Here is a 14037-nt window from a genome sequence, read left to right on the forward strand (position 1 = left end):
TGCCGCTCAGCGAGGCTGCCAGCGATTTTTTTATGTGACTAACTCTGGAGAACTCTAAACAATCAATTTTTCACAGAGCAAAGTTAAAATTGCAAAAGAAACTTGACACAGATGTACCATCATTACCAGGACTTCCACTATAAAGTGAAAGGCACAGAGAATCAAGAGAAAGCTGAGAAAATTCCCAGTGAAGCACTTAACCACAGGACATTAAAAAATGTGAACTCCTCTATGAAAAAGGCCCAAGGCTGAGATGACGGGCTGTCTAGTTCAGGGCTGAAGTGCCACAGTGAATCAGTGCAGGCAGCTCACAGAGCCATCAGTCTGGCTAGTCAGCCTCTCATTTTCATCAGCAGTGAATTTGCTCAAACCTCAAAAACAGGACTGGGAAAGAGAATATCTTCCAGATTACTCAGTTTACTGGAAAATAATAAACAGAATATTCTTAACCTCCAGTTTTCTAGCCTGCAAGATATTCGGACATAGTGACACTACTGAAGAGGAAAAAAATAAATCTTTGAGAATCAAATGCCTGCTATCAGACTGTATTTTTACATCAAAAAACATGCAATTGTATTCTAACGGGGAAAGTTGTTAAAGAAAAATGCTTTGCTAAAGCAAATGTGCAAAGCATACTAAAAGGCTGTACTGTAATTATTTTCTTAGTACTTATTTCAGCTGAAAAAGTTTTATAGTCTCTTATTACTCTTTTACTCAGTTATGGAGGATTGAAGAAAACAAGGTGCTAGGGTAAAATTCCTAAAAGTCAGGCTATATGTAGGCTTGAAATAAATCTTAGCATCTAACAAGCAACAGACATTTTTCAGCTCTAAACCCAGTGTGATAAAACAGTGTTTGTATAAAAAACATAGTGGCTTCCAAAGGCAGTTGGAAATACTTTGCTGTAGCAATGTAAAAATGTTTTCAGGACTCATTACTAACTGTGGACTAGTCAACACAACAGTTTAAAAAAAAATAAAAAAGCATTCCCCATCAAAAGAATAACATTAAAATAAAATTTTAGAAAAAATTAGAAGGTTACATTATCTATTACGTGCTCAGAATATTCCCTTTCTTTCCTTTCTAAGTCTTCTAGAGTCTGGTACTCTGAATTATGGGCTCCTGACATCTCAGTATTCTGGAGTCTAGAGTCAAGTTGTTTCTGTAATTCTTCAAAATCCTGGGAAAAAAAGCAAGTGATTTGTTAAACAGAAAACCAGACATAACTTCTGAATTCGGGAGTGAATTTGTATGTCAGTTCTGGCTCATGGCTAAGGAAGCTGAACAAGAGCTTCAGAAAGTTGTGTCTCTGGGTAATGCACCTTCTGCAGCAAGCAAAGAAAACTCAAGGTATATGGCAGCTCTGAACTACACTTAATACAAATACATACATTTCCACTAGTATGTGAGTACAATCAAGACTGTTGTCCATCTCCACTGAATTGAAGTTTTAGTAAACACTGCTCCATGAGCTTTCATACCAATAATCCTTTGAATCTATCCACAAATATTTCTATTTTAATGCACATGCCCCATCTTAAATGGCAGCTATGAGCGTACACGCTGTGTTTAAAAGCACAGATAAGTATCCAGATATGACAATCAGATAGTGTTTCCTGCAGAGTGCTAGCACACACGGATGAACACACCTGTAATGCTCATAAGGGACAAATTACAGGCTACGTTATTAGACAGGTTTTTAAAAGTTTTTCAATCCTTTGAAACCAGGATGATTTCTTCTGAAAGTTAGCGATACCGACAAATACTAGTCTTCTGCCATTACTTAGTAGGTTGGTACTGAAATGGATGATTCCTCGGTTGCTGAAGCATGCCTTACATAACAAGCATCTACTTTTAATACCACCCAATTTTGGGTGTCAATGCATTAACTTGATACCCTTATGCCTTAAACAAATGTAACCAGATTTTGACAAGCTTCACAAACAATTTCATCAAAATCTCATTAACTTTTCTTACAATGCAGAATTGAAAGAGGAAAACGCTGTCTGCAATAAATCATATAATTCTCTGTCTTGCCAATGCAGTATTACAGTAAATAGTTTCCAGTGCTAATGCTTTTGCTTATCACCAACATCTCTTTTACATGGTATTCATAACCAGCCTCGTCCCTTATGTGATATCCCAACTCTAAGGCTGTCACATTTCCAAGACCTTTCTCTCCATAATATAGGACACAGGAATCCCATATTGGCACTTAAACAACTGGACTACTCTGGCAATTACTGCATCTAATAAACAAGATTTAGTCTTTGCCTTGCAGCAGCTCAGTTAGGTGCATGAAGACACCGATGCCATCAAGCCTCACTGAGGGTTAGGCTATACTGGGAAACGTGCCTAATCTATATTACCTCTGTGTTTATAATTTGAAGTCATTACCAGAATTCCATCAGAAAAAGGGATCCGCACACCAAATCTCACTTTTCGTTTAGTAAATACAATCAACTTTAATACTAAACCTGAGGATTTAAGGCAGAAGAGTCGTTTTAAGGCAAAATGCATTCTGATATAAATTATAAGGTACAACTACAGAGATGCCCAATATTAATTCACAGATTGTGAGACTGCATGAACAAAATAAATCTCAACAACTAGAGCTGACAAGCTGATAGACTAATGCCTAAATGTGAAATTCCATCTGTATGTAAGAAAAAAATAATCATTACTGTGAGAAAATTAAATATTGGACTAGGCTACTCAGAGAAATGGTGGAGTCTCCTTCAGTGCAAATATTCAAGACTTGGATTGGCAGGGCACTGGATAACCTTACTCAAGGCCCTGCTTCCTACAGAAGGTTGGACCAGATGATCTCCAGATGTGCCTCTCAACCCAGACTTTTCTACGACTCTAATCTGAAAAATAGAAAGTGGAACCAGTAGCTCTCCTATTTTGTTTAGTTTTGTAAAGCTTTTTTTCCTTCTAATAATCTTAAAAATAGTACTGTGTCTCCACCTGAAATGCATATTGATGGTCAATGTATGTCTTCCAGTTCAGAAGTGGCATACGGATTTTGATAAAAGTATATGGAAGAAAAAAGAACAATGAGGAAAATAAGTATATTTTCCCTTGATGAAAGCCTTGAGTTTCTCTCTGGTACTTTATTTCCTGCTATTTTATTATCAGTAACGATATATGGGACCAAACAAAGACCTGTTAATTCAAAATTATTAAATCTGAGTGAATAAGGTTCACAACGTTCTGTTTTCCTGAATGGATTCAACTACAAAATACTTTTATCCTTGACAGATTACACACATCACTGTCCTGATCACCTCATACAGTAACAAAGAAGAAATGCATACAAGGTAATGGAGAGAATCAACTAACAAGGGAGTTTGCATTTCTTCTGAATTAGATTACAAATAACATTGCTATTTAAAAGGAGTAGGTGAGAGAGCCTGCTGTGGCAGCTTGCAGCAACTGGTGGGATTAACTTATTTTCTGTGGTCTTAAATATTAACCAACAAAACCACTTACATTTTCCTGAATTAAAAGGATCTTCTTGAACAAATCATCAGTAATCTTCTTTTTATGATAAAAGTCTGTGAGGTATACTTTGAGAACCTGCATAAACATCTATTTAAAAGGAAGGAAACAAAACCCAGGGTAAGTGCCTGTTCAACATCGTAAGGACATTTTTGTGATAACTTTTGTTGATTCAAGTCAATCAGTGAGGCTATAGTGCATCATAAACAAAATAACAGAAACCTCATCAGCAACTCTGCAGTACTTCCATTGTGAAAATTGGCTTTGGCTTCAGTAAGATACTGGAGGATGGTGTTATATTCTAACAAGGACAAGGACATAATCTCATATATCCTTGTAACCAGACTGACACATTTGAAACTGTCCTTTACTGGAGAAAATGCAGATCACTTAAAAATATAAAGCCCATTTTTCTAAAGTTTAATGAACCCCTAAACTGAAAGATACTAACATACCCATTACTGTGATTTCAACTGTAGTCGGCCGAATGAAGTATCAAACATTTTTATATACAACCCAAAAGTAACCATCCCAAGTTCTAGCTACCTTCTCTTAGAAAAAATACACCTATTTTCCAGTTGTGTTTTTTTTTTTTTTTTAAAAAACAAGATTGTAATACTAGTGTCTTCAAAAAGATGTTTTTGAACACTGGCATAATTTTTGCTTAACCTCTTCCCCTCTTGCCTCAATTAGAGTGTCAGTGTAAAGACAATTCACTTCATTACTAAATGCTGCAGCATTTTCCAAGGTTAAGATAAAAATACATGAAATTTAACAGCCACCTGCCTGTTACTAATGTACTTGAAAACAGATGATGCAGAAGTTGCCCATTTTAAACATATAAAAACATAAATAAAATCATATTTACATATAAAAGCAGTTATTGAAGTCAACATTTCAGCTGAGCAAAATCTGGAAAATGTTATAATTAGAGCTCAGCAGAAGAGAAAACCACAAAGCAGCTATGTTTGGGATCTCACTTGCCAATGTCTTGGATAGGAGTTTGGCAAATTTTGAACACACACCACCAAGATATGACATACTGTAAAAAGAAAAAAAAATAATTCAGGGAAACACTGAAGGAAGAGGATATGTTTCCTTTTCCTAAGGATGCTAAGAAAGACTGATTTAAATCAGAGAAAGCAGAGTGGAAAAGGAAGACTATTCTCTAGACTGAATTTTTTTTGCCCTTTTCCCCTGCTAGCAAAAATATAAAGCTATTCAAAGCTTCAGCTAAAGGTCAAAGTCATCTGCTTTTTGTGGCAATTTCTGGTGGGCCACAAAGTGTGTTAAATGCTCATTTTCTTAGTGTTTCTGTGATTACATCACCATGTTGTTACCCTACCTTTGTTTACAGATTGATGATTAACTTTGAGATCAAGTTCAACCTTCCCTACTCAAGCTAAACTTCCTTCTGGAATCTGATCTCAAGTTCCCTTTCTCATCTACTTAGATGGGAATAACCCTTCAGAAGAGAAGCTGCTTTCCAGGTTTACTTTCATGCTTCCTCCTTTGGGTTGTGTAGAAATTTGTTCAGCAAATCCCACCCCTTGAAATATTCTCAGTGCATTTAATAAATTATATCAGAAATGACCGATCTGTTTAAACAGAGGTCGGGGAAGAAGGGCAGGAGAAAGCTATATACTTTATGTCCAGATTTTTATTAACTGAGCTAAAACTCAGTAACAGTAATGGTTCTGTACTTGATCATAACTAGTCACCACAAACAATTCTCCTAACCGAGTATTCTGTGGCTTTAATTGTATACATCCATTTTTGGTTCGTTGGTTTTTTTTTTTTTTTTCTGTCATCTTTGGATGCTGTGACTTGATGTAGACAGCTATCTATGGTTTAAACGGCTACCTTAATTCCCCTGTCCTACAAAATCATGACTACAGTACTTATCACAATGGTACTGATTCAGCTGAACTGAATTTTCAATTTTATTCAAAGAGCTTGGAGTCCTTGGAGTTGCAATGGACAAGCACTGTCCTTAAGACATAAACCCATCTATTAAATATTTTTTCCCCTCGTTTTATGAACCTCAAGTGCTGTATGTTATACTCTGGAGTAAAGTTTTAAACCGAATTTTTATATTATCCAGTCTGACCCTCTGTATTTCACAGCCCAATACATTTCATTATATTTTATTCCTTTATGAAGCTCATATATATGCAGGAGAAAAAATAAAGACAATACTGTAGAAATGCAACTCTACTACACTACTTCCCAGCTAGCCAGTTGATTATGTTATTTCCTAAACTGATATTCAACTAAGATGTTCAAAACAAGTAGCTATAAATGAGACATGAGTACCTACCACATGTTTTTCTTTTCTGAGTTCAGTATCAAGAAGCATGAGATCTTTTAAAATAAGACTGCAAAGGCAGAGCTTAACATCAAAACTAAAACAAAGATTAAAAAAGTGTTAATATCAATCTAAGGGCAACACCATGTAATAGTTTCATTTAACTACTAAATTCCCCTAAAAGCATTGCCCCAAAGCAGTCAAGTCACTTTATTTCCACATTGCCTTCTCTTTCAGATAAAATACCTCTACCCAATAAAAGTAAGCAAAACAAAATAGTGCTTATAACAAAGTTGGAGTTGCAGTTCCCTTTAGAAAAAGGCAAGGTAAATATAGGCATGAGTGGCTACAACAAAGGGAAAACAAGGCTTTAAATTAAAACAGCTATAATAAGAGTGGACATTTTGAAAATATTCTTCATAGCTAGTACCTTCCCCAGTCCCCATAGAGACACAAAAATGATTTTCTTTATTCTTGCTAATGAGAATACAGACATATATGTATTCATCTAGGGGTACCTTTCCATGGTGCAGCTCAAAGAAAATCAGAGCTGACAGTCCATTTCGATTAGCTCTACCTGTTCATCAGTGGCGCATCTGAGAAAGGAACTGCCTTCCCACAATAAGACATGAGTAGTTCCCATTAAAACGGAGAGAACAGACCACTGCCACTTGCTGTTCTCAAGGCACCTGTTGTGTGACTTGACATTGTACAGTGCGGAGGACTCCATCCCCAGTCGAGCATGCCACTGCACATGTGAACTGAGCACACACGCCAAAACAAAGGGATCTCATCCTAACATTGATATACCTTTTACGAGACAGCTTTTGCTGAAGTTCTGATTCCCAGAATTTCATAAAGAACAAACTGACTTTCAATAGCAGCATGATGTATTACTTTAATCTCCCCAATCACTTTTTTAGGGTTATAAGCAGATAACCCTGTCTTGATGTGGTGAATGTATGCATTCAAGCCCAGCCTTTGGTTTACACTAGACCTTTAGTGATTGTCCTGAAAACCACTGGGGCATGCTAGGAAATGACCAAACACGAGGGCAGGTTTACTGCTTACCTCTCACATGTTAGCACTTCAGGGAAGCCAGTCACCTTGAGGAAGGCTCGAGCCTGAAATCTGTCATCGCTTGTTGTGGAATGTATCGTTGTGGAGGAACTGCAGTCCTCTTTGTCTCCCTGGCTCAGGGATCCCAGGCTGCCTGACGTAGATGTCTCCATGACCTGATTAGGCAGAACTGCCTGCTTTGGATTCTCATGCAAAGATGGATTGGATGACCCATCTGCCAAAGGCTACGGTTAAAGAAAATTCACAAGGTCAATTAATACAACACAATAAGGACATAACATCTCATCAGTTTGCAGTGTTTGCTTTCAAGGGAAAAATTAAACAATATACACAGCAAGAGTGTTTCCACATAAATTAAGATTCATCATACTGACAGGTTTCTGCATTGCCCGGAAAAGCATTCTTCTGTTGTGGTTATCTGCTTGGTGTATATTTTCTTACTGAAGGGCAGATCCTTGTGGGGTTTTTCTTACGGCTCCTTGGACAGACCCAACTTCCATTAATGTTAACGGGAAGAAAAGGTCTCTTGACTACAGCGAAAATTGACCGGACACCATGTAAAGCTCTGTAGGTTTCAGGGGGAGCTGAAAGCAGCTGATGCCTTACAGAGTAAGCCCTGAGTCAATGGACGATAAACAAAGATCCCTATTAAGTAGATTGGCAGTAAGTTTTCTTCCATTACTTGACTCTGCAATTTACTCTCACACAGAATGATTGTCATTAATTTTTACAAGTAGAATCTAAAACCTTACCCTAAATTTCTGATTGATGGGATAGATCACTTTTGCCTTTAATGCAAATGCCGTGACGTTACTGTTCAGAGGAGACTCACTTTCCTGTATGGAAAGAACAGAAAGACATTTGGGAACAGCAGCAGATCTGACAGTTGTTCACTGTAAATACTGTGTGCCCCTTTTGGTTACACGACTTAGAAATGCCTATTAATAACTAACTATTTATTGACTATTTCTGCTTTGGCACAAGAAGTCTTCTCATAAGACTTCATTCAGAGTATGAAACCCAGAAAAGGGAACTCTGTCATTACCACTGCTCCAAAATGTTTTTACTCCTGCAAGGGAAAATAGGCAATAGCTGGTATTCACAAGTTATTTTCATTTTGTGTTTTTTTTTCCCCTTTAGCAGCAACTAAAGATTTCACAAAACAGACTGAAATTATCTTAGTAATAGAAACTACTAAAGGATAACCTCCACAGATATCATCATGGCTATGAATTCTGTCTTTCAATTTAAATGAAGAAACATTAGATTCAACAAAACTAGTCATCATTTTTTCCAGGAAGAACCTTTATAGTACAACCCTTACCTATAATCTAGAGAAAATACCAATATTCTTCCAAAGAACTTTTTATAGATAATACATTCTTTTCATACAATCTGCTATATGACATAATCTGACCTTCTGCTCCTCCCCTTTCCTAGCCACTGCTTTATGCACTGGAACAATGGGATAATCAGCTTTGTTTTGTGAAGTTATGTATGGCTTAATAAAAGGTTGGCTATAAGCAACAGATATAATGTTTAAATCCAAGCTTTAGGAGATTTCCTATTCTAACTTTTTTGGGTTTGTCATTTGAAATGAAAGAATCTGATTTGTGAAAACACAATTTTCTTTATATAGATTTTTCTAGGAAATATCAAAGCTCTAATAGAGTCTAAAAATAGAAATGGGAAGAGAAGAGCAAACTACGTCATTCATTAAACTCTTTTATCATTGCACCTTTTCATCTCCTTTTCATTTATTTCCAGAAGTCATTTTTGGATTTACTGATAAAGTTAAAAGCACGGGGTCAGCGTGTAAACCACTTGCTCATACTGAGCAGTCCCACGGCTGCAGTACATATTCAGGGACAGAAGCCAACGGATCCATTGCTCTGCAATGGCTGGAGGCAGAACAGCTCCAGTCCAAAGCCATAAAGCCATATCACAGTGTGCTAGAACTAACACATCCGGCTTCTCAGCAGGCATGAGTAATACACAGTTATTAATAACACGGTAATTATGGTATTAGTGCAATGTGGAAGGTCTCAGAATGAAAATATCTGTTTTTCTGAAGTGCTCTAACCTAACTAAAAGCACTTTCCATCTATGCTTCTTCATGAACTGTCAATTTGATGCTAGCAACTGCAAAAGCCTCTGGGAATTGGAACAAATGAATAGGAAAAAAAAAAACCAACTTCAGTAGTTAGACAAATAGGTGGGAGAAAGTCCCTTCAAATAACAAAGTTACTTCTTAATGTGTTATAAATGAGCTATCGTGTTTGGGAAATGGATATAGTTGTGAATGATCACCTTTAAAAGACCGTGATCCCATTTCAAAAGGACTGGTAATATGCATAAAGTTGTATCATTGCATAAGGTCTCCCACAGGATTTACACTCCAAAAGAGAATCTAATCCATGCTCACTTGTTATGCTGTACTTTAACTCAAGCAAAATGACCAACCATGGTTTGTCACCATTCCTGATCACAAAACTGAAATGAAGATTAATTACCTGTCAGGACTTAAACCAACGGTAAAACGTTTACAATAATGTCTATCTCCTCTTTGTCTTGAAACCAGTTCTCACTACGAGCTAAGCACCAGACTGGCTGGCTTTAATCTACACTTTCTGCAGATATTTAATTTATGTATAACAGACTGAATGAGTTAGCTGAACTGCACATTTTTGAAAATGTGCAGTTTAACTCACAACCTTTAGTTTCATCAAGAGCAGCCAAATCAGCTTTGGGTGAAAGGCAGTGATCTAACAACTACACGGTAGGACTGGTTCTCAAGTTATTTTGAGACTATCACCAAAAAAAAAAGTTTTTTTAATTTTTGATTGAGGGTGGGTTAAGTTTATATCTTCTCCTACTTTTATTTCCAAATTGTTTCTCTAATTGTCCTTGAATCCCAGCTCACCATAGTGGTGTTTCAGTACTTGTGGTCATTTGAACTCTGCACTGTATCTTCAAGCTGATACCTGATGGGAGAACTTCCTATGTGAGAAAGCCACTGAAGATGCTGCTGTTCGCAAACATACTGATTTTACTTCATTTATTCTTTCTCCCTCCATCGATCTACTCAGTCCAGCTGAGAGTTGGAGCCTCTAAGGAGGCTCTAGAAAAAAAGTATTTGTTCCAGATTGGACCTGATGAGGGGACTCTGTTACTGTCAAAATTTCTCTAATACATCTCCTTCTCCAGGAAATAATCCACTATCAACTATCAGCACTAATTTCAGTACTTAAGAACTTTTCCTTACGTCAATACTGTTAACTTTTCCCATCAGCCTTTTGAAATTAAGGACAATGTAGAGGAAAACCAAAGAGGCCTCTGTCCAGAAAGAACTCAGGATCTTGATTAAAATATCCAAAAAGAGTCCCTCAAGAGAAATGGAATTCGTAAGGGGAATGAGTGCCTGAAATGGTTGCATTCATAAGCAACCATCAACTCCCACTCTCCTTCTTATGCTTCTTCTGAACACTTTTTAAGGGTTCCATTTCAAACCCAGTAAAATTAAGACAGTTTGGACCAGGCCCTGAATGTGCTCATTGCTACATGCAGCAAAATGGACATCCACCAACAAAAGCAGAGCTTTACCTCCAGCACCATTTCCTCTGTTGAGGTATAGGATTCTGCTTTACTTTTCGTGAGTGTGTGCTCTTTTTCGTCAGAGTTGAAGCTTTCCAGAAGTCTCTGGGAATCATCCTTCTGAAATTCCGAGAGAAAACAGATAAAATGTAACACTGAGATCACACAGATTCACTCGAAACGTCTTTGACAGCAGCCTGGATACATTCATGTCTCCATCCTGAAAATTATTTCAGTATTAGTTGAAAATTTTGGAAAAATACAGTCTGGAAACGAATGAGAATTTTACATATTCAGGAAGGAATAATTAAAATTATTGAACTTTATGAATTTGATTTGTCAGTCCAGAAGTAGAATTTTAATCTGAAAAGTTGTAAGAGGCTGTAAATGTGTCAAATCAATCCATCTGCTCTCAAAACGTCTTACTATGGAGTCGAGCTCACGGTCCGAGTTCAAATTTCTCAATTAAAGCAGGTTAACTAAAATTGTTTATAATTGCCTGCAATGAAGAGAACGTGGAATATTTTTGCTCCCCTGCTATGAGAAAAACTTCCTAAATGAAGTTTTATGGATGGGAAAGTTCCTGTGAGGAAGAAATAACCATCAGAAAATGTTCACCATCTTCCTTCCCCAGAAGCAGCCCGTATCATTGGCCTTTACTTCCCCAACAAACACACAGAGCCACTGGTACAGACACAGACTGTGTGGGAACAAAACTTCCTGCTGCACACTCTCTTCCCTGTGCACTAGATAGACCAAAAAATAATCTAATGTCGGTCAATGCATCCAAACACGGCATTGCAAGGAATTTTTTTAGTGAAGGAAAAGATGGCAGCCACCCTACCTTGACTACTTTTTAAATTATTTTTCAGGTTCTCAATCCACTGACTGCTTTTTGATATAGTCTATTGATATGGCTGCAGCCACTAGGCATGTAACTGTCTTATGGAAAGATTCTCCTTGAATTATTTGACCACTTGGTATATAAAGTAGTCCATTTTCTCAGAATACAGAGAACTGCCCAGCCTTTGAATACATTTCATTCCTTATGACTTGCCTCTATCACCTCTCTGGAACTTAGATGCTCAATAATACAGATCATACTCTTGGGTTAGCCTCTAAGACGTGGTGAATTGCAGATGCTGGTTCCTAAAAATCTACTTATGACAAAAGAACAGCTACAAGTCTCCCTCAACAATCTCATCACTTATTTGTCCCAAACCAGAAGTTCACAAAATTTAGGTTGAGTGATCGGGACTTGTGGAAGTAGCCATGTTGAGTTCACCACTGTACCCCATACCATAGCCACTCCAAAATAAGAATTTACTTTTCTCGATTTGTTTCTCCGATTGTTCATACTTATCCAGTATTCATTTTCACTCCTTTATATCTCCAACACTATCATTTTAAAAATATTTGAATTGTTCCAGGATTCATTTGTTTCCTGCTAACATTTCTAATCTCATCGCCTTCCTCTCCACTTGTTTTTGTCCTTTGTTATTTTTGCAACTCAAGTGCTACTGAGCTCCCCTTTTCGAGCATTAAGAAGTCGAATAAAACTAAGTCTAACTGTAATTACTGCAACACTTCATCAAGCTAATCTACCAGAATACCATAATGAGACAAGCTCCAACCCAAAGGGTCACAAAAGCCTTCAGACAATGCCGTACTCTAACAGGAGAATATTATCAATAGAAGGGTATTACAGTACACTACATGGTCTGAAGTTACCATGAAAAAGGTTTCTTCTTAAAACTATCCCAGTGTGTCCTATGCACAGATCATCAAACCAATAAGGCACTTAACTGCATGCATCCAAGTCCCACAGATTCAGGCTGAGATCTATAGAATAGTGATTAATTGGGGCTCAGTGACAAACGACGGTGGCTTATCGCGGTGCCTATGGCTGCTTCGGACTCTAGGTACTTGCCCTGCTCCCGTTGCAAGTATAACTCAGCTGCTTGGGAAGGAACATGGCATACTTAGGTAAACTATCCCTGCTTTTACTTTGGATACAGAAGGCTGTAATACGTGCAGTTCAGTACCTGCTATACACACAATAGGCTTGCTCCACAGCATCGGTGGGGCAGACAGTACAAAGAAGGAACAGGCACAGATAGCCTAAGGTAGCCCTGTCCGATTTGGGAAATCAGACCCACAGGATACAACCTGCCCACCCTGCAATGTGCTGTGTATGTGTCAGTGGGCAGTTTATTCTTCTCTGAAAATAAACAACTCTTTTACAGCAGCAGCATTGATTTTAATGGCATTTAAGCACCTAAATGCATCTGAAGATCTGGGCCAGAGAGAACTGACAGCTTCTATTCCCTATTGACATAAATGACATAAAGGATAAAATTGTACATGGCTATATTTGAGTTGGTAGTGGCAGTACAATAAAGATACCACCTATTAAGGCAGGGAAAATGAGCAACTGAATCAGAGAGGCTTGCACTCGCACACGATGCATCGATCCAGCATTTGAAGTGCCTCCATTACTAGGCTAAAGCATGGCGTCAAACAGAGTTTCAAACCTCCTACTTAAAAGCAGTTGGGAGCAAGAGGATTTTTCTCTTATGTCATGTTTAATGACGATCAACACTAGCAGATACGCACACGCAGCAGAGCTGTTATAGCTGAAAAAAGGTGTGGTTAAAAACCAAGCCAAACCAGACCCCCCACTGCAGGCTGGTAGAACACTCTGCAGGGCTCCAAATTTCCCAGCTGCACCAGCGCCAACCATTGCTATATCCAGTCAATCTGGCACGACTTGGGACTAAATGCAATGGGAGAAAGAAGCAGAAGTCGATATAATTCTCAGGAAATATATCTGCCTAGTAGCGGTTCTGCGGGTATGTGCTACCTCTGCAATCCTCGAGTCCAAACAAACACAGTATGTAATGAAGAGATATGAACCATCACCACAGTCCTTAAAACAGCAAGGCAGTATGTTATTAACAAAATCACATGCTTTAGAAAATCCTGTTAGTTTTGCATCAAGCAAACTCTCAGATGTATTCTGCCTCCTTTATTTCTTGGGTATGTACGTGTGTACCCTCAGTGCAAAGTTATTGCTGTGGGTTAGTACTAATACTCTGCTTGTGCTGTTTGTAAAATGAACTTTGGAAGAGTTCACAAAATGCTTTGCAAACTGCATTGTTCTTACTGGTTTAGGATGGAAATTAGTGTTTATTCTCAATTATCCCACGAAGTTTCTGCAACCTGGGTACACCTTCCATTATCCCCCGAAAGCAACACAGCCTCGTACAAGAAGTGATGGCTGCGAGAGGCATCTAGTGGGTCACCTATGTTAAAGATACAGGCCAGTAGGGCAATATTGAGAACACATAAATACTTAAACCGGCCTCTTTTTTAAGTCAGCCCGTTTGTTTCAGTAAATTTTTAAATGAAGAAAGTAGTAAAATCCTTTCCAACAGAAGTGTGTCAGGAGTTACGGGGCTCCCCACCTACCACCGAGCTCACCCCAAGCCCGCAGAGAGTCACCGCTGCAGAGTCCACCACCGGCCGCGCCGCTCGCCCCGCGCCCCCGG

At 38.2% G+C, this 14037-nt stretch overlaps 1 protein-coding gene across 1 annotated transcript in view; it reads right to left on the reverse strand.

Annotated features, from left to right (window-relative positions):
* Positions 1-14037, reverse strand: part of EVC (EvC ciliary complex subunit 1) — a 56831-nt gene that overhangs the window by 42031 nt on the left and 763 nt on the right. The window contains exons 2-8 of the mRNA XM_009273772.2: positions 13162-13262; positions 10496-10606; positions 7645-7728; positions 6884-7116; positions 5825-5909; positions 3496-3594; positions 1043-1180 (exon numbers count right to left, since the gene is read on the reverse strand). Of these exons, the coding sequence (XP_009272047.1) occupies positions 1043-1180; positions 3496-3594; positions 5825-5909; positions 6884-7116; positions 7645-7728; positions 10496-10606; positions 13162-13262 (851 nt within the window). The remainder of the gene's footprint in view (positions 1-1042; positions 1181-3495; positions 3595-5824; positions 5910-6883; positions 7117-7644; positions 7729-10495; positions 10607-13161; positions 13263-14037) is intronic.

The sequence above is a fragment of the Aptenodytes forsteri genome, unplaced genomic scaffold, assembly GCF_000699145.1.
Source record: "Aptenodytes forsteri isolate BGI_AS27 unplaced genomic scaffold, ASM69914v1 Scaffold111, whole genome shotgun sequence".
Lineage (NCBI taxonomy): Eukaryota > Metazoa > Chordata > Aves > Sphenisciformes > Spheniscidae > Aptenodytes > Aptenodytes forsteri.